This window comes from Ahaetulla prasina, chromosome 1 (genome assembly GCF_028640845.1).
Source record: "Ahaetulla prasina isolate Xishuangbanna chromosome 1, ASM2864084v1, whole genome shotgun sequence".
Lineage (NCBI taxonomy): Eukaryota > Metazoa > Chordata > Lepidosauria > Squamata > Colubridae > Ahaetulla > Ahaetulla prasina.
In genome coordinates, this window is record NC_080539.1 from 307,145,795 (window position 1) to 307,166,743 (window position 20,949).

Below are 20,949 nucleotides of genomic sequence, written 5' to 3' on the forward strand. Positions count from 1 at the left end.
GCAAATAGCAACATTGTTGTGGCTTTTAACTGTAAGCAGAATCATATCATAATACATGCTGTAGAGCTTTTGATTATCAGACTATCAATCCACAGATTTGAAAGAAGAGGCTTAAAGATGTATTTTCAATAGAATATTTACCATCATCTGATTTCTACTATTGTCTTCTTCGTGATCAAAAATAATATCACTTTCAGAATCTGCTGCTGGCCTAAATCAGGAAACAAGAGCTTTTAAATATCCAAATCTTTACAGAAGGTACTTTTTAAATTTTTCCTCACATGTTCCACAGAGGTAATTCATTAGGTTAAAAAAATTACTCTATTGCTGTAATACTTAATTCTAGTTTCATTTATTAATTTAATTATGAGTTTTTATTGCTTTAATTACCCTGTACACTAGAATAGATATGACCTATTTAATTAAATGCAATGTATAATCACTTTAAAATAAAAAATGACAATAAAGATTATCGCATCTCAACTCATCTCATCCCACAGGCAAAAATCCTAAAAGATTTATTTATTATTATTTATTTATTATTTATTATTTAAATTTGTATACGCCCTTCTCCCGAAGGACTCAGGGCGGTTCACAGCCAGGTAAAAAATACACAATACACTATAAATACGATTAAAATACAGTTAAAAAACTTATTAAATTGGCCACAATTAAAATTTAAAAATAAAAACCCATTAAAAACCCATAGACTTAAAAAACTAACCCAGTCCAGCGCAGATGAATAAGTGAGTTTTAAGCTCGCGGCGAAAGGTTCGGAGGTCCGGAAGTTGATGGAGTCCTGGGGGGAGTTCGTTCCAGAGGGCGGGAGCCCCCACAGAGAAGGCCCTTCCCCTGGGCGTCGCCAGACGACACTGTCGCGCCGACGGCACCCTGAGGAGTCCCTCTCTGTGAGAGTGCACAGGTCGGTGAGAGGTATTCGGTAGCAGCAGGCGGTCCCGTAAATAACCCGGCCCTATGCCATGGAGCGCTTATCTTATCTTAAAGATGGCTTATCTTCCATTTCAGATGCTGTACACCAGGGGTGTCCAAACTTGGCCCCTTGAAGAGTGGTGGACTTCAACTCCCAGAATTCTCCAACTAGCAACTTGCTTAAATTTATAGCTCATGCTGGCTGGGGAATTCTGGGAGTTGAAGTCCACCACTCTCCAAAGGGCCAAGTTTGGACACCCCTGCTGTACACAGTTTAAGCACTGCTAGTCAAGATGCATGTTTCAATGAATCTGTTGGTGAACAGGAAAGTGGCGTAACTCCAACATAACACAAACTTAACAAAGCAAATAGCCAACATGGGTATCAAACTCGTGGCCCATGGCCCGGATGCGTCACATGCTAGCCACACCCACTAGTTTAGCAAAGGTGGGGGGAAGTTGCACTATGTCACGTGACAACGTGTCACCACAAGTTTGACACCCCTGGTCTAGTGCTTAAAGCACCAGGAGGCTGTGAGTTCAAGTCCCACAGGAAAGCTGACCATAGGCAAAAATCATCTTCCATTTTCACAGCTGCTTCCAAGCATCAAATAAAATAATCCCTTCCATGAACGAACAACCTAATCTATTGATGGTAAACAAGCAAAAGGAAAGCAAGAAACTACTTACAAGAAGGACTGCGAAAAGACTCCTTCCCCTTCATCATCATCATCGTCGTCGTCATCACTGGATTCCTGATCAGCTCCACTGAACCTGGCACTGCTGGACCTTTCACAGGAGGTGCTCCATTCCACCGAACTGGTCAGGATAGGAGGAGGGGCGTTTGCTTCTATGTCATCCACAAACGCCTGCTCACCTTTCCTGTTCTCAGCCAGCTTCTCAGCCAGTTTCTTCTCTTCTGTGCTTTCTGATGCAGAATTATTAAGCAGAGGACCCTCATATTTCTCTATCCAGGCATTGTAATATCGCACAATGTTCTCATGGTTTAGCCGTGACAAAAGTGTTACTTCCCCTTTGATTCTTCGAAACTGCTTGCTTGTGGGATTTATACGAATACGCTTCACAGCATAACAGCAGCCATCTAGTTTGTTCTGGACCTGCCGATTGAAAAATGTTACAAAACAGATGCTTCAATGGACGTCATATAAAAACAATTCCTTCTGGGCACCCACTCATTTCTTTTTACCCGAAATAAATTCTATTTTTTTCTCTTTATTCTTTGCACAACTGGATAAGGTCAGCATTTGTTACATAATCCCTGTTTTATTTAGCAACAGCAATAGCACTTAGACTTATATACCACTTCACAGTACTTTACAGCCCTCTCTAAGCGGTTTACAGAGTTAGCATATTGCCCCCAACAATCTGGGTCCTCATTTTGCCAACCTTGGAAGGATGGAAGGCTTGAGCCTGGTGAGAATCGAACTGCCGAATTGCAGAAGCAGTTGGCAGCCAGCAGAAGCAGCCTGCAGTACTGCACTTTAACCACTGTGCCATCACACTTACACTCAAAGAGATTCAACAGAGTAAAATTTGTTTCGCGTTGAACACTGCTTTACCTTGATGACCGCTCCAAAGGCTCCTTTTCCAAGCAACTGTAGTTCTTCAAATTCATTGTAATAACGGGAAAGTTGCCTCTGTGTTTCTGTGACATGAACATCACTAGCGATCTGACTGCTAGAAATAACAGTTTCAATATCATCTATTGCTGATGAATCTGAAATTAAATATATATATATATAATAGAAAGGGAATGATTTGTATACAACCTGAATATTTAAAACTAACAAAAGCTGGTGTGACCTTCAGCGCGGGAGTTTAAAGCCTCTACTGGATTGCAGTCTAAAGTGCTGATTACTACAAAGTTGTATTGGCAGGTGCCTCAAAGTCACCCAGCCAGCTTTCAAGCCTAAGGGAAGCCCAGAACTTCACATGATGAGGATATTTATATCAAGAATACTCCCTATCTGAAAAATATAAGATAGGAACATTTTGTGACACTTCAGGCATATATAATGGTTTAGAATTGTTTTATTGCCTATTGATTCTAACTGGTGTTAGAAATTATGATATTGGACATCTGAAATTCTCTCAAACAAAACGTTTAAATAAACGTCTACCAAAAACCAGAAAACCACCTCATTACTTTGACAGGCATTTTATATTTAAATATGCAACTCTCTTTAACACAATCTAAAGATATATGCCATGCATTTTTAAAACACAGTTATATGTTTACCTAAAAGGTTAGCACATTAGAAACATTGAAATATTTTACCATCTGGGCTTTCTTCCAATATGGGTGCTTTTACTTGTGGTGGATTTATAAAGCTATGCTGTAGTAGCTGCTGAGGACTCCATCTTTCTTTATCTTCCAAGCAAACACACCTGAATGCGATCCAGACAAATAGAGGGTTAAAGTTGCTAATTAGGTTGTAACTACATAAATCTTTGACATTTTTGCAATTAAAGCGGCAAACCTTAAGTATAGATAGTCCTCGACTTACAACAGTTCATTAGTGACCATTTATAAAAGTTACAACAGCACTGAAAAAAGTGACTTATGACCATTTTTCAGTTACAACAGAAAAAAATCCAGAGGAAAAAATTTTAAGTGTAGAACCAAAACTAACAACAACCCTCCCAAATTAGTTAACATAGCATTATAAAATCTATATAAGGTTTTAATTATTAATAATTATTTTAATTATTCACCAACATTTGATTTTAGAGTAACACATGCTTTTTATTGTCTTCAGCAAATAGGGGAAAACTTAAAAAAAAAAACACCACCATATTTCTGCATGCATAAATTCCACTTGCACACCTAAATAATTATCTTGGTTTGTCATCCTTGAATCATGTTAAAAATCACAAAGAGCAATTATTATTAAATTATTTAAATGGTTAAGATCCCACCTGTATCCTAAATTATAATTATGCATTATGCATGTTCAATAATGGTTAAACATTATGGGTAATTTACATACTTTTTCAAAAAGTCTTGAAAATCATCAGGCAAATCACTTGGAATTGTGATTGGATATTCCTTGGTTAGCCATCCTTGGCTGAGAGCAAGCAACATCAAACCCAATCTCCATACATCTCCTTTTTTCCCTGGTTTGTTGGGTAAGGCGTCCTCACTAAATCGGACTTTGATTTGCTCAAAAACATCCTCCTTACAGATTTCTGCTAACCGTTTGGAAATACTGTAGTCGGTCATCTTGATGTTTCCTTCAGTATCTACCAGAATGCTGGATGCACTCAAAACTTTGTGGACCACTGAATTACTATGTAAATAGTCCAGAGCTGACAAAAGCTGAGTTGCGTAATGGCGCAACTGATCAACGGGAAGCGGGATGTCTCTGTCCAAGTACACAGAAAGGTTAGATCCATTGATGTGTTCCACCAATATGTGTACTACAATTGAGTCACTGTGCTCTTTAAAGGTCATAGATAGGTAACGCACTATGTTAGGATGGTTTAATTTCATCAGAGAACTGAATTCTGTTTCTGCTCCCTGTATCTGTTGAAAGGAAACAAACATTTCAATTAGTATTGAATTGCAGAAGGAATATGCTCGCTCACAATATTTTCTGTACAAAGCACTGAACCTTGGTCAACTGAACCCTGGTCAACTGAAGAAGCTAGATAAAAGACATTTGTAAGCTTTTAATCATGTGTCCAACCTATTTTTTTCTGTTTTTGCACAGAACGTTTCATTAAGATCTGAATCATAGAAGAAAAGGATTATAGGAATGATCTTTAGGGCTGTGCAATTATTATTCAAAATTATTTACCTGTTTTTTACACTTTTCAAGCTTTTCCTTTTCTTGAGTTGTGAGAAATTTTCCCATTTTCTTTTGCCACTGAAGTACCCATTCATGCACTTGGACAAAATTGCCAGAACAAATATCTAAAGCATTGTAGACTGATTTACCAAGTTCTTCATCTTTGCCTTTAGATAAAGGTAGATAAAGATATCGGTTATTAATGCAGATATTTGGTAGATTCCAAGTTCATATTAAATTAGACATTAGTTCTATTTGATATGTCCTCTCTCCTTTTGTTGCCATTGTTTTAGATACACTGGGTTGGATTTAGGGTTGCATTCAAAATTAATATAAAACTGTCAATATTTTTGGTGAACTTAAACTGTGGCATTTTGATCCTCTCTCATATGGAAGGAGAAATAATAAAAAGATGTTGATATTCACAATTGCCCAAATAGACCACACATTCATGGTAGAGAGACAATCATTCTCACAATTATTATTGCCATAAAAGCCATCATATTATTATTCAACTTCAGAAGCGGCTTGCTGCTTCAGCAGAATGACCAGCGCAGCCTTCGCCACACCCTAGGGTTTTACTTTCATAGGCATCTGATATCACAGATATTCCATACCCAGCGGAGATTCCATTGGGTGGAAAAATCATAGCCTTTTTGGCCCTAATTTGATGCAAACGATGATAAAAGCACAATGTCAGAACTGGAAAAAATGTAATATTTGGCTGGTAACATTTAACAATGCTTAAAGATAAAAAATGAATAGATTGGATCCTTTGAACTGTCAAATACTGTCAACACTGGATCACAAAAAGGGGGGTTAGCTTTCCTTTTTCACAAAATATATATACGTACATATGTTTTTACCTCGAAGGAAATGGACAAACCTACATGATATGTATTTGCATTTCTAATATATTGATGTTCAACTTACTGATACATTTTCCTTTGTGTACTTTAAGCTGACCATTTGCACTGCTATGAAAGTTCAAAATTTCACATGCTCCTGGAGATTCTTCACTGCTGCAGCTAGAGTACTGACGTTCTCTCCTATACAACCAACATCAATATTATTTTCTTTGAGAAACACACACACACACACAGATATCTCTCCCCCCCACCCCTGTATATATATAACAGCCACACAATTCACTGAGAAGATTGCCAAAATACTAGTTTAAGTGCGTGGTGCTAATGGCAAATTAATGTATTTCCATAGAACTTGGTTCATTTCTAATTTCAATTAAACTATTATAAAACAGAAGAGAACTGTTCATTTGCAACAGCAGAAAGCAAGTCATTATCTTGTTCTTTAGAAAATGTGTATTATTTTCAAAGAAAAAGATAATCAAGGAAGAATTTTTTTTATATGCTCCTATTATACCATATAATTCATTTATTTATGTAGTACACCCTCAGCTTCAGGAACTTCCTGTGAAGGAGTCAATTATAAGTGAATGACTATGAACTCTGAATTTACATAATGAACTAAAAGTTAACAATTTATATAGCTTTTGCATAAATTAGAAGCGGGTTACATATTTGCATTAAATATGAATAATTTGCAAGTCTATTGTTTGATGATATTGTCTGAAATTAGATTTTGTTTCTTGCATCCAAAGTCCACTATTGAGTTAAAGATAGTTTACTGTATTTATCCAACTTATCTACAGTAAGTGGGAAATTAAACATATATAATGGTATAAGCAAATTTCTAAAAGGTCTAAGTCTCCTGGCACTAGAATAATCTGACAAAGACAGATGGAAAACAAATATTTGTCCAGCCTTACAAATATTTTTTTTTGTAATTATAATGCATGTAGTATTCATTATTTTTGTTCTTTTGTTAATCTTCACAGATTTGTATACCATTCAAAATGACATGAGCTTCTACAAAACCCAAGACGTTTCATGAGCAAAAGCAATTACTTCTCTTAAAATATCTTATAACCCATTGTGATAAATACATACTTCGAACGTCCTGCGGAATTTGCACGATATTTATTATTCCCTACATGGTCTGTTGCACCAGTTGTTATGGTGACAGTCGTTTTGCTCCCTGCAACATCTTGAACAGTAGAAGGATCCTGCTTTGTCAGAGTAGTGTTACTCAAGCGTTCCTGGAAAGACAGTGTGAAAGTAAATCACATGAGTGCACCAAAATCTTTTAAGTAATTACTTTTAAAATCTTTTAAGTAACTAACTTGTAGCCAGAATTGGGATGAGAAACTTGATTGTAAATCATTATGGTCATAAATTGAGGCACTCACATGAAAGAAAGTAATTTTGGGTAAATAATTCTTTTTTGCAGTGGTTATTAAGTGAACGCCATGATCATTAAGCTGGCCCTTTCATTTGAATGGGTATTTTTTGTCAGAAACAAACAAATTAAAATGCAAATTGCATTCACGTGACCACAGGATGCCCTGACCAGTTGTAAAGCTGACCCACCCTACATACAGTCATGTGATCGGGGGGGGGGGGGAAGGGGCAGTACAATAATTTATGATGGCTGAGAGTGCTTCACAGGCCATAAATCACCCATTCTGGGCTGTTATGACTTTGAAAGGTTGTAAAACAATAAGTCAAGGACTATTGTAGATGGGCTCCTGATTACAGCTCCCTTTGGGGGGAGGGCATTACAGAATGATGTGCTTTCTTAACTGAATATTATTTTCCTTGCTATTCAAGAAGTCAGTGTTGACAATGTAAGTTTGTGACCTGAGGCAACAGGCAGAGACATTTATTCTATGCTGCTTTTACATACAAAATCTCTATTAAATCCCAAGTGCAAATGTAAGCATCAGGGTAATCTAGGTGAAACATATTTGTAGCATTAGGAAAGGGGAGGATTTTGCATTGGTAAAACCCACCATTCTATGTTTGGTACATATATACCTATGGCAAGAATACCGCACCAACCTTCTCTCGCTATCCTCAATCCCTTTTATTCCCCTCTGCTTATTCCTCCGCTGTCTTAAAGAGAGAGATGAACAGCAAATAAGTAAATGGCTCCCAAGTCCACAGAGAATTTAGATCAGTGTTTTTCAAACTTGGCAACTAAGATATTTGGACTTCAATACCCAGAATTCCACAGCCGACATTCCTAAACCCATCATGAGAGAAATTCTGATCTTAAACCTCTCTGGGAGATGTTTTCAATTTGGGAGAATGAACTGCTTCACAAAAGCCTTGGCAGGGCGTAAAGCAAATGAAAGGGCCTCTGGTGGCTCAACAGACTAATGCAGTCTGTTATTAACACAGCTGCTTGCAATTACTGCAAGTTCAAGTCCCACCAGGCCCAAGGTTGACTCAGCCTTCCATCCTTTATAAGGTAGGTAAAATGAGGACCCAGATTGTTGGGGGCAATAAAAGTTGACTTTGTATATAATATACAAATGGATGAAGACTATTGCTTAACACAGTGTAAGCCACCCTGAGTCTTCGGAGAAGGGCGGGATATAAATTCAAATAATAAAAAAAAAAGGCCTGCTTCCAATCTTTCTAAAGAATACTGTTGTTTATGGCCTGGACTCTCCAAATCTGGATCAAGGGATTTTGAAGCAATTCGCAATGAATTCTGCTAAAGAAAAAACTGGCTGATGCACATATTTCCTATTCTTTGGCAATACAGAAAATATTTTTGTAATACCTGTTTTGCTATTTCCTTCCTTTTTCTTTCTTCTCTTTTTTCTTCCTCCCTTCTCTGAATTTCATCAAGAATTTCACGTTGCTGAAATACATTCGTTGATATGCCATAGAACAGTATCTTATTTTACTAAGCAGGAGTTTGTAAGATTAACAACAGATAAACAATCAAGCAGAAAACAATATAGTAATCAAGGAATTACCAAGAAGGAAATCACACCCTCATCAACATTGGCAGGGCTTTGCTTTACTATATAAACAGGAAGCAAACTCCACATTCACTGACATTAATGATGTTACCTAGCTGGATAATAAAACATCTGCAAACAAACAAGCTCAGAGAGCACCAAGGACTCCATTCTGAGCTACAATATTCTCTTCTATTGGAAAGACAGACTGATTTATTGATTTGTACAGTTCTTCATCGTTTGGAAGAGAAGTATAAAATATATTAGTAATAATACTCATATAAATGAATAATTCAGATTGTGGGCATGGGCTTTTTTTCTGCTCGGATAAACAGAAATGAAATGAATAAGATGGGGAGGATAGAAATACTGCAATGTTCTCACCATCTGTTCTTCTTTTTTCTTCAGGTCTTGAATTCGTTGTTGTTCTTCTTTGGCTAGTCTTTCTTGTTCCTTTTGCTGATTCTTTAGCATTTCTTCATGGAAAGATTTTGAAGGAGGTTTATTGTAATCACTGAGAAATGACTGTATGAATTCTGCCAGCTCAAATATCATCACCTAGGAAGGAAAGTTATAACAATTGATCAGTGGAACAACTTGCCTCCAGAAGTTGTAAATGCCCCAACTGGCATAATAGTTTGATTTTAAATTGGGGTTTTATTAATATTTTTAAATATTTTAAATTTAATTTTAATTATCAGCCGATTTCGTAATTTTGCTATGTTTTAATTTGTTTTTAACTGTACATATTTTGTATTTTATTTCTGGCTGTACACCGCCCTGAGTCCTTCGGGAGAAGGGCAGTATAAAAATGTAATAAATAAATAAATAAACACTGGAAGTTTTTAAGAAGAGATTGGACAATGATTTGTCTGAAGTGGTGTAGGGTTTCCTGCCTGAGCAGGGGTTGGACTAGAAGACCTCCAAGGTCCTATTCTATTCTATTCTATTCTATTCTAGTCTAGTCTAGTCTAGTCTAGTCTATTCTAGTCTAGTCTACTGACACAACTGTTTAAATGCTTGCACTGGCTGCACTTATATATACAACAGCACATCCTTCAATGAAACACAACTGATTTTGACTTTTTTCTTTTAAGCTAAATAACTAAACCAGCACAAGACTCAACTAAACTTGACTTCAGAAGATCCTGTCCTATTTCAACAATGAGTATCATAAGCATTTTTATTGAATGCATACCTTGGTGGTAAGGCATAACAAATTGTCTTTAAAAGTATTACAGTTCTAAATCCTACTAGTTAAAGCAGAATCAAAATAATTTCTCAAAAGTGATTCAGGATGAAACTATATACCGTATTTTTTGCACTATAAGCCGCTCCGGACTATAAGATGCACATTAGCGTTAGGGGAGAAAAACAAGAAAAAAAATCTGCTTCTGCCTCCCAGCATTCATCCAGTATTCATCTGGCTAGCGTCCTTGCAACAAACAGCAAACAGCCTGCCTCTTCTGTGTCTGCTGCCTCTGACAGGAAAAGCTGGAGCCTTTGCTGCTGAGCAGCTGATTGGCGGTTGGATTGGCTTCTTGGAATACCACCAATCAGCTGTTCTAGCTGGCGGAGATCACTGCTGCCTCTGCCTATCACCACCGGCACCTGTTTGCTGCCCCCCATTTGCCGCTGCTGCCAATCGCCACCACCCATTCACCACTGTCCAATCACCACCACCTGTTTATAACCCAATCAGTGGCGATAAGTGGTGAACGGGCAATGGCAATTGGGCAGCAGCGAATAGGCGGTGGTGATTGGCCGCAGCGGCAATCAGTGGCAGCGAACGGGTACCACTACCTAGAACAGCTGATTGGTGGTATTCTGGGAGGCCAATCCAACTGCCAATCAACTGCTTGAAGGCTGCAGTGTTCCCCAGCAACAGTGTTGTATGCTGCCGCCACACCAACCCCCTCCCCTCCCCGCTGCAATATTTGCTCTATGAGACACACAGAATTTCCACCCACTTTTGGAGGGTGGGTGGAAAACTGCGTCTTATAGTGCAAAAAATACAGTATATGTATTAAAAAGTCATTAGTAATTTGCATTTGACAGTATTTGTATGCATTAACATTATTCTGTCTCTACAGATATTTAAAGAGATATTAATCATTTTTAACATTTACACTTAACAATAATCATAACAGTAAAAAAGAGAACTTTGTATTGATCTGTCCCATTAATTTACTTATCCAGTTCACCTTGATGAAATATGATTGCACATTCATATCCTTCTAAAGATATCATTTCTGCTTTGAATAGATAATCAAAATGTTCCAAGTTCAAAATTAATGCTTTTGTTTTTTTTGGCAGAAAAATATCATAGACATTATTGCTGTAGATATGTAGCCTTCATTCTTCTCAAGCCTAAATTGCATTTGAAACTTTGGAAATTGGCAATGCAACTTTGTTATGTTTAATTGGCTGCAAAAAAAGGGGGGGTATTAATCACTTCATTTATTCATGCCAATTTCTGCTCTAGAGCCAAGTTGGTATAGTGGTTATGGCACCGAGTGAGTTTGATCTTAGGCATAAAGCCAGCTGGGTGACCTTGGGCCAGTCATTCTCTCTTTCAACCCTACTAAGGAAGCAATGACATAGGACTTCCAAAATCTTGCCAAGAAAGCTGAAGGGACTATGTCCAGGAATCAACACTGACTCAAAGAAAAAACAGAATAGAGCTGGAAGGGACCTTGGAGATCTTCTAGTCCAACCCCCTGCTCAACAAGAGGTTCCTATAGAATTTCAGACAACGGGCTATCCAATCTCTTCTTAAAAACCTCTAGTGATGAAGCGCCCACGATTTCTGAAAGTAACCTATTCCACTGGTTAATTGTTCTTGCTGTTAGGAAGTTTCTCCTTAATTCCAGGTTGCTTCTCTCCTTGATTAGTTTCTACCCATCATTTCTTGTCCTTCCCTCTGATGCTTTGGAGAATAATTTGACCCCCTCTTCTTTGTGGCAGCCCCTCAAATATTGGAATACTGCTATCATGTCACCTTTAGTTGTTCTTTTCTCTAGACTAGCCAAACCCAAATCCTGCAATTGTTCTTTATATGTTTTAGTCTCAAGGTCTTTGATCACATGAACACACACATTTCTGCTCTATTTTATTAGGCACACTGTTATTGGAAAGTAATATATAATATGTAGCTCCATCAAACAATAGAACAGGATTTCCTAGTTTGGGAAAACAGGAACTATTCAGATAATTAGAAAAGTTTCCTCCACATTCTGTAGCAACATTCTAGAACCCATTTGTATCGATGCATTCTCACTTGTTGAAGGAGGATTACAAATTATTATCTTATGGTGTGTTGCAATGCATAAAAACAAGATAAAGCAAAAAAATTGCAAATAAAAGTACTAAATTACTTCAAAACACATACTAACATAAGTAACACTGAAAAGCAAGCATTTATGAGAGAGATGACATGACTTGGCTACAATTAAATCTCACTAAGAGAGTAAAAGTCATTTCTCCCTTGATAAAGAGGGGCAGGTAACAATAGCATATAGTGCTAGGAGGCAGTCCATTCAGAAATCCTTAATTCTAAAGAGTTATTTAGCCTTAAAGAGAAGGCTCACCAACATGATGTTTCAAGAGAAGCCTAATTTCTGGTGACTTCGCAGGTATATTTGTGTATTTTGGGAAACATTATTTGTGTGATGCACCACTGCTTCTTCTGGGATGTTTTTCCCCCCAACTTTCTGTGTAACCTACAGCTTTTGTGGTGTGTGTGTGTGTGTGCTGTGCAAGTGCACCATTCAATCTACCTCACTGAGCTTATTAAAGGTAACTAGATATTACTATCTCTCTCAGCATTAATGGTGTACTGTCAACGCTAATGAAAGCCTGTTAATATTCTGCAAGAATATTATAATAAACACTCATATAGCTATCTCTGCTAAATAATGAAAATTCACAAAGTAATCAAAAAGATTTTTAAAATCCTCTAATCAAGCATGATAAAAAGTAACACAAGGCTATATAAAAAAAGTAATGTATAAGTTAATTAATAATTATAAAACGCCTCCTTCCATAGGTTGGTCCGTATACTAACTTCGTTCCCCGAGGCTGTTAAAACAGAATTTTTATTTAGTGCCTTTTCAACTGTAAAGTTGCTTTTATTACAATGGGTTTGATACCTGTGCTTGTCTATTTTTATCTTTATTTAATTATGGATCTTCATTTCATTACTGTTTTGTTTTTATTATAATAGTATTGCAATGGTATGGTTCTTTGTATTTTCACTGATTACCACTGAGTTATTGTTATTATTATTACTACAGCAGTACAGAAGTGCAATAAAAAAATTAGTAAACAAAAATAAAACACACAGCACTAAAAAGGACATTCTAGCAAGACGACACATATCTGGAAATGATTTAAAGAAAGAAATGGAAAGGTCTCAAGATCACAGTATTACAGAAGTAGCTATTAGAAGCAAAACTAATCTCAGATTGCTTACAGAGTAAAGATAAAGATGTTAGCGCATATGGTGTGAAGGACCACCAATGCATAATCTGCAACATATATGGTGAATGCTTCTGGTATAAACTTTTCAGCTAATAGAAATTACTGGAGAAAAAATCTATTTTGCTCAAAACTGAAGGTCATATTTACAAAACACACATGTGCATGCACACACAATTTGCCATATTCATTTGAAATCTCAAATATTATACCAACAATGTCGCTCAACATCTAGAGTTAAATTTACACACTTACCTCTCCACAACGCTCTTTTGCTAATACCTCTAGTTTGGATTTTAACAAGTTTATATTTTCATTTGATAAGCCTTTCACATTTTTAAGTTCTATTTCTGGAACACTAGAGGGAAGAAAAAGAAATCACTAGAACAGGAGTTTTACAAGGAGTTACCCAAGTTATACCACAGTACTATTATTTCCAATAAATCATGAAAACATGTTATTGACCTATTTAAAAGACTAGTCGACCACCTTTTATTGTAAGGTCCTTACCTAAACACAATAGAACATAATTGTAATAAAAGATTATAAAAGTGTATTTACACATTTCAAAAGAACCAATTAATTTAAACAGCTATTAAATAATATAAAACATTTAAAAATAATTTTAAATCAAAGAAGTCTAGATTAAATAGTTTCTAAAGAACCATTGTAAAACCAGCCATTTCTTGTGTCCTAAAAATATTAAGCAACACTGAGAAAGCAGAATTGCTGAGATTTACCAGCAAATATTTTAAAAGTTGCCTCACAAGTTTTTTTAAGCCAGAAGTCCCAGGCAGAGTTATATAAACACATACGTTTTTACATGCAAATTGATTCACAAATGTTGAGTTCTGAAAGCCATTAGAGCATCTACCCATATAGTACAAAAGCTCTCCTGTTTGTAACTTTCAACTGGGTGAAATGGTGCATCATACGGCAGCAATTTTTGAATTAAGCTATCTCAAATAGGTTAACTTTAAAAATGCATCCAGAATCCAGGATCTTTTACTCCTATAACTGAAATTTCAAGGACCTTTACATCAGTTGTATTCCCAAAGTTATGCATTGCCAGTTAGCTGCAGTCACGTGATTGTGCCCTTCAACTATACTTTCTAGAAACCTGTAGGTTGTGTGATACAAGGAGAAATGGATTGCTGTCCTCTTGCCCATTTCTATTGACGGCTTTGGGATCAGGCCGGAATCTGAAATCTGTTAACGGCAGTAGGTAGTGAGGGATGGATGATTTGGATGCCTGCTGGTGAGTAGAGCTGGCTGAGGTGCACAGGTGGTTAATGTATGAAGTTTGTTCCTTCCAAAAGGGAGATGACCCCTGGGAACATACCAGGATGGAGGATGGGGGTACAGTTTTCCACACAGTCGGTGACTCCCTTTATTCCCCTTCCTCCCCAGAAAAGTAGCAGGCAGTTCTGTGGGTCAGTCAAGAAAAAGGAAGCAGCTTCACAGGGGCTCTACTGAGGATTGTAAAGTGAGGGGAAACAGTGCCAGATTATATTATATGTGGAAAGAAAGATAATCCAACAGACCTATTTTTTAATTAAATCTGGAAATGTACCAGTAAAAGTGATACATATCAATATCAGAAGCTTCAAGCAAATAAATGGGTTTATACCATTCTGGAGGTCACTGGTTTATGAATAATTGAAGCAAAAATACCTTCTCTGATTTGGGCTGCAGATGACATATACCATCTTAATCTGATAAAAGGTACTCTGAGCTACTGGTACTGATACACATTGCATGCATACAACAAAAGGAATTTTCAGGTAGAAAACATCTGGTTTGTCTAAATGTTTTGGATTGAGGCCCTGTTTACAAGAACAATGAGCAAGGGCAGTAAGAAATGTACTCCAAATTATCTGTGAAGGCACAGAACATTTGCCCCAATCCAGTCTGCTTCCCATCCCAATGCATGCTTCCTCAATCCTTTCATTCATTCATATCCATTGTTACGTTATGTCCAGATTTTTCAGGAAAAATTGTTTTCTTTTTTTAATTTTATAAAAAGTATAAAATAGATTTTTTTAATTTACTCACATATCGGGATAGGTTTGGGGACACTTGACCCATAAATCAACTTTGGCATAGACTTCATGGTCACCAGTTAATCCCTGAGGTCTCAAGACCAGATTGAGTTCAGGAGACTCCCGTATCTGCAACATTAAAAAAATAATCTGAATGTGCTCAACAAACCCTCAAAGACTTTTGATCTGACCACAAGAACCAATTCAAAGTTTTTATTTTTCTGGTAAGCGGAATTTTTTCTCAAGGGAAATTGCAAACTAAATATGTGAAAGAGCTTTTAATAAGGAAAGATTGTATCAAGAGTCATATAAATGTCTTGGGGAAAACCATAGTCTTTGGGGAAGTAATAACCTTGCTAATTATGTTTAAGTAAAACATAATTACTTATTGAAAGTAAGTTGTTGATGGTTTTCACATTCACAACACATTCACAAAACAGCAACAACACTTGGGAAAAGAAAAAAAAAATCCCTTTCATACTTTTTATCCTAATTGCTCATTTTGATATACAGTCATATTAAGAAATCATTTTATCAGGTAGCAGGTTGGGTGTACATGTTCAGTCTTTTAATTGTTACTACTTGAAACAGTAGGACTTGTTATTAACAATAACAGATGTGTATATGATGAACATATATTTTTAGGAATCCACGGAAATATATAAGTGAGAAATTCTATAGTATAGGGTCTTCATTTTTTCTTTGGTTGTGAATGAATCCTGACTGAATTTCAAGCGGACAATCTTAGGAAAGGACAGGTGAAAACAAGGATTGGGGCGACTCAGGCAAACAAAACCAAAAGTTCAGTCTCAAAAAAAGAACTTCCAGCCACCTTTAAACCCGTTTAACGCAGACATCAATAAATCTACATCTACACCAGCTTCTGCTTGGATTCCCAACTTGCAAACACTGGACATCATCTGCACCAGGAGTCTCCAACCTTGGAGCAAAGCTGGCTGAGGAACTCTGGGAGTTGAAGTCCACAAGTCTTAAAGGGACCAAGGTTGGAGACCCCTGATCTGCACAACACCGACAAACTGGAAACCCGGCCAGCCTTTTCGTATTACCTTCCACGGCCGGCCAAGACGCAGGTCTTGAAAGTCCCGCCCGTAGATGGACTCCAGCACCTGCAGCTCGTTCTCTTGCCTCAGCTGGTAGCTCTCCGGTTGCTCCGCGGTCACTTCGGCCGTCTCGGCTCGCGGCTGCAAGACCCCGTTCGAATGGGCCATCTCAGCGCCAGCTATTAAAGCCCGGCGGGCAGAAGGCCGGGCCCTTGCCTAGTCGCCACGGTGGTGGGCGGGATAGCGCCGCTCTTCCGCCTTGCTTGCAGGCCCCGCCGAAGGCCGGTGCTGCCCCTTGCGTCGACGGGGAAGCAGGAACCTAGAGTGGAGTTGGCGCTGCTTTGCGGATGAAGCTGTGTCCGTGGCTTTCTATCCAAGACGTCCCTCCCCTCCCCTCCCCGTGGCTCTTTATTATTTATTTATTTATTTATTTATTTATTTATTTATTTATTTATTTATTTATTTATTTATTTATTTATTTATTTATTTAGTCAAATACATATTAAATAATATATATAAGTATAAGCATGAATTGAATACATAAAATGAATACAACTAAAGGGAACATTAGGACAGGGACAGTAGGCACGCTGGTGCTCTTATGCACGCCTCTTATATATATATATAGGAGGGGATTATCTCACCCCAAATATATGGTCAACTTTCCCTCCCCAGCTGTATAAGGTCTTTGTGGCTGAAGAAGGGCAGACTTACCTTCCTCAATCTTCTATGACAGCCTAGGCCAGGGGTCTCCAACCTGGGAGTTGAAGTCCACAAGTCTTAAAGTTGCCAAGGTTAGAGACCCTGCCTAGGTTATCTCTTTAGCTTAATCCTCCCTACAGAGGCTGTCTGGCCTGTGCTTTCTAGATATTCTACTTCCTAAACGAAGTTCAAGCTGTTTTCTAGTTTGAATGGTTTGGTTGTTGAGAGAGGGTGCTGAGGCTTGTGGATTTCATGAAGCCAATTTGGGTCCCACCAGGCACTTTCCCTCCATTTGCTTTCTCTGGTGGCAGCTGCTGGCTTCAATTAGCAGCTTCGGCTCCCAGTTGTAGGCGCTTGCCTTCTGGGATGTGTCTTGGCAAGCAGAAGAGGAGAGACTGAGAACTCATTAAGCCAAAATGAAACCTATCCACAATGGTTTTGTAAACCATTATTTATGGTCCTCCCATTGTATGAACCCAGACCATGTATAGTCAAGCAAGCTGGGGATTGTGTGCTGTGTGAGGATGTAAGCATGCAAACTATACTTGTTTAAAAATTCCTTTTGTTTGCATACAGGCAAGGTGTATCAATGGCTCAGAATACCTTTTATCAAGTTAAGATGGGATGTCATCTACAATCCAAATTAGAGAAGGTGGTTTTTGGTTCAATTATTCATAGACTATGTAGTTACACAGATGTTTGAAGCTACTAATATTGATGTGTATTATTTTTATTCCTGCTTGACTGCTTTATTCTACTTTAACAGAACTCCAAAATGTATCCTTATCTTTAAATACAGTAACTGCACCTATTCTCATTGAAGTGATTCAGAAAATGAAAGACTTTGAAACAGCAATAACAATAGCAATAACACTTTGACTTATATACTGCCCCATAATGCTTTTTGGAACTACAGAAATGGGGTTTTGATATTTATTTGCAATTTCCCTATGTTTGCCAGATTTAGTTACTTTTTCCATATCTCATAACTTAAATATTTTAATACTTTGCTTTGGCCAAGGATATGAAATTGAAATTGCTTTCAAATGTTAAAAACATCTAAATAATAAAAATGCATTATAAAACATATATTACTATAATAAAACAGATAATATAAAAGCAGTAGGAGACAAATTGTTGCAGCTATTGAGGAATGTGGATGAACTGTTCTGTTGGCAACTCTTTCTCTCTCCTTTTGGTGCCCTTGAATCAGCGTTGCATAGACAAGTCTGCAGTTCTTTTGGCAAGATTTCAGAAGTGGTTGTCATTGCCTGATTCCTAGGGCTGACAGAGAATGACTAGCCTAATGTCATCTTGTTGGCATCATGCCTAAGGCAGGATCAGAACTCACAGTCTCCCAATTTCTAGCCTAGTGCCTTAACTCAGTGGTCCCCAACCTCACACAAATGGAGCTGCATGCAAGTAGAATAGAATAGAATAGAATTTTATTGGCCAAGTGTGATTGGACACACAAGGTACCCACCCCTCATGCGAATTAAGCTACATATACATATTCACCCACCACTTGCATGGCCTGATTCCAAACGGACCCCTGCCTTAAGCAATAAAAATTTTCTATCTTATTAGATTTAACACACTACCTGTCAACAAATAACAAAAAATTCTTATTTCAAAAATCCAGGAGCACGGGGGAACTGGAAAAGAGCTAATGTAGTTCCCATCTTCATAAAAGGAGAAATGAACCAAGGAAACTACAGACCAATCAGCCTAACATCAATACCCGGAAAGATATTGGAAAAGATAATAAAAAAACAGGTCTGCCAACATCTAGAAACAAGTAAAGTAGTAACTAGACGTCAGCACAGGTTTGTTAAAAACAGATCATGCCAAACCAATCTTTTTATTCTTCAACATAGTGACTAAATGACTATCATTAAATGTTGTACCTTATGATTCTTGATGAATGTATTTTTTCTTTTATGTACACTGGGAGCATTTGTACCAAGACAAATTCCTTGTGTGTCCAATCACACTTGGCCAATAAAAAATTCTATTCTATTCTATTCTAAATTAGTAGACCAGGGAAATACTGGGGACATAATATACTTAGACTTCAGCAAGGCATTCAACAAAATAGACCACAACCTACATCTTGGTAAGTTAGAAAAAAGTGGGATAGCATCACCATGACCCCCCCTCCCCTTGCCCCATTTTGGCCCATAGGATGCTGCAGGAGGCATTCATTCCATCTCCTCCCCCACAGCCAGCCCATGGACAAGAACTACAATGCTGATCCAGCCCTGAAAAAAATCCAGTTTGACACGCCTGCCCTAAATGATAGGCTCAAGGTCCAGATGGATCTTGACAGACTTGAACATTGGGCCCTATCTAACAAAATGAAATTCAATGTATAGAAGAATAAAGTCTTACACTTAGGCAAGACAAAGCAAAAGTACAGATATAGACTGGGTGAAACCAGGCTTAATAGCAGTAACTGTGAGAGGGATCTTGGAGTCTTAGTGGACAACCAATTAAATATGAGCTAACAGTGTGCGGTGGCAGCCAAAAAAGCAAATGCAATCCAATCCTAAATTGTATTAACAGAGGGATATAATCAAGATCAAGTGAGGTACTAATACCACTCTGTAAAGCCTTAGAAGACCACACCTAGAATACTGCATCCAGTTTTGATCACCACACTATAAAAAAGATGTTGAGACTCTAGAAAGAGTGCAGAGAAGAGCAACCAAGATAATTAGGGGATTGTAGGCTAAAACATACAATGAATTGTTGTAGGAACTGGGCATGGCTGGTCTAGTGAAGAGAAGGATCAGGGGAGACATGATAGCAGTGTTCCAATATTTAAGGGTCTGCCACAGAGAAGAAGGGCTCAAGCTAATTTCCAAAGCACCTGAAGGCCAGACAAAGAATAAAGGATGGAAACTGATCAAGGAGAGATTCAACCTAGAAATTAGGAGAAATTTTCTGACAGTGAGAGCAATCAGCCAATGGAACAGCTTGCCTTCAGAAGTTGTGGGAGCTTTATCACTGGAAGTTTTCAAAAAGAGGCTGGCCTGCCATTTGTCAGAAATGGTGTAGGATCTCCTGCTTGGGTGGGAGATTGGTCTATGTGGGAGCACCATGTTGCTCCCATATAACACCTATCCTGTGCAGCCTGCACAGGCTGCCGGTAGCCTTCCGGGTGCAATTCAAGGTGCTAGTGCTCACCTTTAAAGCGCTCCATGGGTTAGGACAGGGCTATTTACGAGACCGCCTTCTGCCACCGATAGCCTCCCAACAACCTGTGCGCTCCCGGGCCTGCTCCGGGTGCCATCAGCCAAACAGTGTCAGCTGGTGGCCCCCCAGGGGGAGAGCCTTCTCTGTGGCAGCACCGACCCTGTGGAATGAGTTACCTCCAGGGCTACGCCAACTTCCCGACCTCCGTACCTTCAAGCGGGAACTGAAGACTCTACTATTTAATCGGGCGGGACTAGCCTAAATATTTATTTTAATTTAATATTTATTTTAATTTAATTTTAATTAAATTTTAATTGTACTAATTTATTTATAATTTTATATTCTAAGGGTTTTATATCGGTCTTTGACTGTTTTAGTTTAAATTGGCCGGTTAAATATTTCATTAATATTTTCATTTCATTTTAAATGTATTTTAAATTTGGGATTTGTATGTGTTTTAAATAAGGCTGTACACCGCCCTGAGTCCTTCGGGAGAAGGGCGGTCTAGAAATCTAATTAATAAAATAAATAAATAAATAAATAATAATATGTAGATGACCTACAAGGTTCCTTCCAACTCTGTTAATCTATTCAATCTGTTAAACAGGGTGAACAAGAATTTGTCTCACAGATTAAGAAAGTTGCTAACAGGACTATCAAAAGCTTGTGTGGATACCTACAATATTTACAGTGAAATCTAAATTCTCTAGGCATCTATTCATTGTACTTCAGATAAAACAGACAACATTTTAGTTCAGACTTTATCCCCAAACAATGCACTAACTCCATTGTTTCTGAAGAACTGTTGATAAGTGGCAAAATGCATATAATTTATGCAATTATTTATAGAACCTGATGTTATATTATTTGTATTAATTGTTTATGATATTA

At 37.7% G+C, this 20,949-nt stretch overlaps 1 protein-coding gene across 3 annotated transcripts in view; it reads right to left on the minus strand.

Moving 5' to 3' along the window:
* Positions 1–16,502, minus strand: part of EIF2AK4 (eukaryotic translation initiation factor 2 alpha kinase 4) — a 55,530-nt gene extending 39,028 nt beyond the window's left edge. The window contains exons 1-13 of one of the 3 annotated variants that reach the window (XM_058162124.1): positions 16,165–16,500; positions 15,111–15,226; positions 13,311–13,413; positions 8,961–9,134; positions 8,393–8,473; positions 6,712–6,860; positions 5,675–5,790; positions 4,751–4,908; positions 3,941–4,476; positions 3,229–3,338; positions 2,510–2,667; positions 1,620–2,047; positions 142–211 (exon numbers count right to left, since the gene is read on the minus strand). In XM_058162124.1, the coding sequence (XP_058018107.1) occupies positions 142–211; positions 1,620–2,047; positions 2,510–2,667; positions 3,229–3,338; positions 3,941–4,476; positions 4,751–4,908; positions 5,675–5,790; positions 6,712–6,860; positions 8,393–8,473; positions 8,961–9,134; positions 13,311–13,413; positions 15,111–15,226; positions 16,165–16,326 (2,361 nt within the window). In that variant the 5' untranslated portion in view covers positions 16,327–16,500. Of the gene's footprint in view, positions 1–141; positions 212–1,619; positions 2,048–2,509; positions 2,668–3,228; positions 3,339–3,940; positions 4,477–4,750; positions 4,909–5,674; positions 5,791–6,711; positions 6,861–8,392; positions 8,474–8,960; positions 9,135–13,310; positions 13,414–15,110; positions 15,227–16,164 lie in introns of all 3 variants that reach the window. The other 2 variants (XM_058162123.1, XM_058162125.1) reach the window with 2 other exon arrangements.
* Positions 16,503–20,949: the final 4,447 nt, after the last annotated feature.